The 4,244-nt window shown below is 35.7% G+C and overlaps 1 protein-coding gene across 1 annotated transcript in view; it reads right to left on the minus strand.

The window, feature by feature from the left end:
* The window catches only part of LOC107681418 (arf-GAP with dual PH domain-containing protein 1-like), a 13,193-nt gene that overhangs the window by 941 nt on the left and 8,008 nt on the right, over positions 1-4,244 (minus strand). Inside the window, exons 4-10 of the mRNA XM_016477714.1 lie at positions 4,099-4,181; positions 3,908-4,020; positions 2,813-2,959; positions 2,638-2,721; positions 2,501-2,563; positions 2,084-2,155; positions 258-489 (exon numbers count right to left, since the gene is read on the minus strand). Of these exons, the coding sequence (XP_016333200.1) occupies positions 258-489; positions 2,084-2,155; positions 2,501-2,563; positions 2,638-2,721; positions 2,813-2,959; positions 3,908-4,020; positions 4,099-4,181 (794 nt within the window). The remainder of the gene's footprint in view (positions 1-257; positions 490-2,083; positions 2,156-2,500; positions 2,564-2,637; positions 2,722-2,812; positions 2,960-3,907; positions 4,021-4,098; positions 4,182-4,244) is intronic.

The raw sequence follows: 4,244 nt of genomic DNA on the forward strand, positions 1-4,244 counted from the left end.
TGCGTGAGTGTGAGTGTGTGTGTGTGCGTGCGTGTGGGTGTGTGCGTGCGTGTGTGGGTGTGTGTGAGTGTGTGTGTGTGAGTTTGTGCGCAAGCGCATGTGTTTGCGCACATGCGCGAGTGTGTGTGTGTGTGTGTGTGCGTGTGTGTGAGTGTGCGCGCGTGTGTGTGTGTGTGTGAGAGAGTGTGTGCGCGCGCGTGTGTGTGTGTGTGAGAGAGTGTGTGTGCGTGCGTGTGTGTGTGTGTGTGTGCTTTTACCTGTGTACTCCTGTGGGCTCATGGGAGTGTTCATGACTGCATTAAAATGGCTCATCCAATCTTTTTGCTCCGTATCTGTTTCGCAGGTGAACAGGAAGCTGCGTTCGGGCGTTTCTATGGTGATGCCGTACTGCCACGTCCCGTTGTAGTGGGTTCCTGCGGGGAGTCCGATCGTAACGCGGTATCCGTGATCTCGGTGTCCCAGGAACACCTCGCCTCTAGCAAACGCGTCCTGCCAGACACACAGAAGAAACTCTGCTTTCAGATTCAACAGCTTCTCTTTCCTCATTCAAGCTGAAGCTGCATTTGAACTGTTTGAACTGATAGACATTTATCTTTGTGCTACATTAGTATCTTCTCTCATAACTTTGTACTGTGATTTAACTTTCAGAACAGTTCTAGATGTCTGTTGTACGTGTATTTACTATAAACCATTGCTTTAGCAAGAAGGGATGAGTTATTTCTTATGGAAATGGACATCATGACAGAAAAGTGCTGTGTATAATTTTCTAATTTCTTAATGCAATTTCTTCATTCAATGTTAATTATTTCATATAAATTGAGTAATTGTCTCAAAACTTATCAATGAGTTTTTTTCTTAATCATCAGCCAGATTTCAGATTTAAATGAATGTGAATGTAAAAAAGAAAGTGTGTATTTAAGGTTTTTAACTTTAATCATGTTTTGACAAATGCATCCACAAGTCCAAATATTGCAAACAGTCTCTTAATTAATATGGTCATAAAAAGTGCATGCATTTTATTAATTTCAAAATAATTTAATTATATAACATTTAATAATTTACTCTACTGCAATTTTGTTTATATTCCTAAGTTCATTTATTCTTTTTTTTTTTAAATAATACACTATATACTATACCAATGTAAAATATTTTTTTGTGAGTTAGATTGTTAGTTTGTATTGTATTTTATTATTTATTATTTATAATCTAATTAGTTATGTTTTATTTAGTATTTACAATCAGATAAAGGATCCGCACTCGCTTTATCTTCTTAATAAATTATAGTTTATTTTTATTTTAATTTCACAATAATTAAATTATATAACATTTAATAATTTACTCTACTGCAATTTTGTTTATATTCCTAAGTTCATTTATTCTTTTTTTTTTAAATAATACACTATATACTATACCAATGTAAAATATTTTTTTGTGAGTTAGATTGTTAGTTTGTATTGTATTTTATTATTTATTTATTTTAATCTAATTAGTTATGTTTTATTTAGTATTTACAATCAGATAAAGGATCCGCACTCGCTTTATCTTCTTAATAAATTATAGTTTATTTTTATTTTGCAACAGAGCAATCAACAATCAGGCGTTTCAGCAGCAAGCCTTCTTCGGTGAATCATATAATAATATAATATAATCATATAATAATAATACACTGCACACAAGAATATTTTAAAAAGTGAAGTCCAATTTTGTGAAGTCCAAAATTGTATCTATAAAATTTATTATTTACTTTAATTATTTATTTGTTTGTTTTAATCCGATTTTTTAGTCATTTATTTTTTATTTATTTTAATCAGCTGGTGTGTGGAAGGTTTAACGTACATTAATTGTTGATTTCCAATCAGCTTTGCCTATTAATCTACTAATATTTATAATGCTAGCTTGTCCATAAGCATTTAAATACAGGAACAGCTGATCTCAGAGCAGGTACTAACATCAATCATCAACACCTGATGACATTTCCCTCTCACTGAACCCGTTTTACCGTAATCAAACCAGAAAGTCACTTAATCTGAAAGTCTCATTCTAGAGTTACAGCAGAGACACGAGACGTCGAGAGGCGTCTTACCAGAGGATCTTTGAAGTACATGAGCCGCCGGTGATCCAGCGTGAACCAGCGCCTCTTAAAGCCTTCTGTTTGCTGCAGAAACAAACCAGCTCAATGTCAATCAAAACAGACCTAGTCTTATTCATTACTGCTATTATTTACAGTATGTATTTGGTATAAGAGGCAGGATAAAGCTGGTCATTATCAGAATATAAACCCTGCAGAAGGATCAGGAGTAGACGCAGGTTAATAAAATGAACGTGCATGAGCTCTTACATACGAATCTAAACACGTCTTGATGAATAAAATCAAGTCCAATCCTACATTATTTCCTGCTATTCTGTTTCATTTAGAAATCACACAGTGCATTGTGAATGTTGTTATATACATTGTATCAATGCATCATAAGCGTTCTATTTTTTCAGATGCGCGTCTCACCCGCGGGCCCGTTTTCTCCATGTATCCCTCTTTCAGAAAGCTGCGTGTCAGTTTGGGCTTCAGCTGAGCAGAAAGAGAAGCTGTGAGTGACGTCGCACGACCAGACTTGCGATCAGGGAGCGAAACGAAGGACTCACCTCAGCGTCCGTGGCTCCAGGGAACGCCACCTTCAGATAGTGCAGCTGCGCCGCCCGGATGCAGTTAAACCACACCACGATCTCCTGAGAGAGACAGACGGACAGAGACGTGTGTGTGTGAGTGTGTGTGAGTGTGTGTGTGTGTGTAGTGTGAGAGTGTGTGTGTGTGTCTCACTCTGCTGCTGTCGTGGTAGATGAAGATGTTTCGTGTGATGTTGTCTCTCAGGTAGGTGATCTGCAGGCCGTTGGGGTTTCCGATCTTGTCCGGCTGGAAGCAGGCATTCATGGTGTCCACCTTTATAACGGCTTTGGGTTCTTTAGCCTACAGAGACATTTGCCCATTTTCAACCAGCTTTACACTGTTATAATGTCAGTAGCATATGTAAGTAAATGTGTGCAATGTGTATTATTTTCACCCTGTTTGTCTTTTGTGAAAACTACAGATTGTACTTCCACATTTTTGTATCCCGAAGTGTTTTTTTTTTTTTTGCCGCAACCCTTCTTCTCTGTTTTCTTTAATAGTGTAGCACCGATTAATACAAAAAATCCAAATGTATATTATACTGCATAGACAGTCAACTTATTAAAATCCCATTTTGCTAAAACTAAAACAACAACAAAAAAGTTACTATTGACATTGAAATAAAATAAAATATATAAAACTTAAACATATTTTATTTCAGCTAGTTGCCAACATTTGTAATTTTTGTTTATTTTAGGTTAAAGAACTAAAATAATTAAACTAACACTAACACTAAAAAAAGCTTTAAAATATATATATATAATGAACAATATATGATATAATCACATCTTGATGAATAAGATCAAGGCCCATCCTACATTATTTTCTGCTATTCTGTTTCATTCAGAAATGTTACATTACAGAAGAAATGCATTCTGACCGCTCTTTCATGTTTATGTTGTTAAATACATTGTACCATAAAGATTTATAAAGTATCATAAGTGTTAATAAAACTAATAAAAACTATACAGACACATTTTTAAAAAAACAAAAAACGAATTAAAATGACAAAAACAACAAAATTAATAAAAGTTTAACTAAAATTAGACTTATAATATAAAAATGTAAAATATTTATATTTAATATAATATAAAATAAAAAACATGTTTAATATAATAAAAAATATTCATGTTTAATATGATATAACATAAAATATAAAAATAAACTCTAATTCGCAATGTTAACACAGACTATAGCAGTATCTCAGTGATGGTAGAATAACCGCGGCACGCTTGCGCTGACACTCACGTCGAGTTTAGTGTAGTACTTTAGTGTGCCGTCCCTCAGCGACAGGACGAATCGTCTGTTGAGGAACTGTCCGTTGTCCCGCCCCCTCTTCATTAGCATGCCGTCTCTCGTCTCTGTGATTGGTCAAACAAGCGTGTCAATCATCAAGCGGGAAATGAAAGGCAAGTATTCTGAGATTCACACACACACACCGTCCTCATAGATCAGCTTCTTGCCGTTCTCCAAGAACTCCTGCCTCTCGTACTTTGCCCGAATCCACTGCTCCTTCAGCACCCTGAAACACACACACACACACACACACACACACACACACACACACACACACACACACACACAC

This window comes from Sinocyclocheilus anshuiensis, unplaced genomic scaffold, assembly GCF_001515605.1.
Source record: "Sinocyclocheilus anshuiensis isolate Anshui unplaced genomic scaffold, SAMN03320099.WGS_v1.1 scaffold1394, whole genome shotgun sequence".
Lineage (NCBI taxonomy): Eukaryota > Metazoa > Chordata > Actinopteri > Cypriniformes > Cyprinidae > Sinocyclocheilus > Sinocyclocheilus anshuiensis.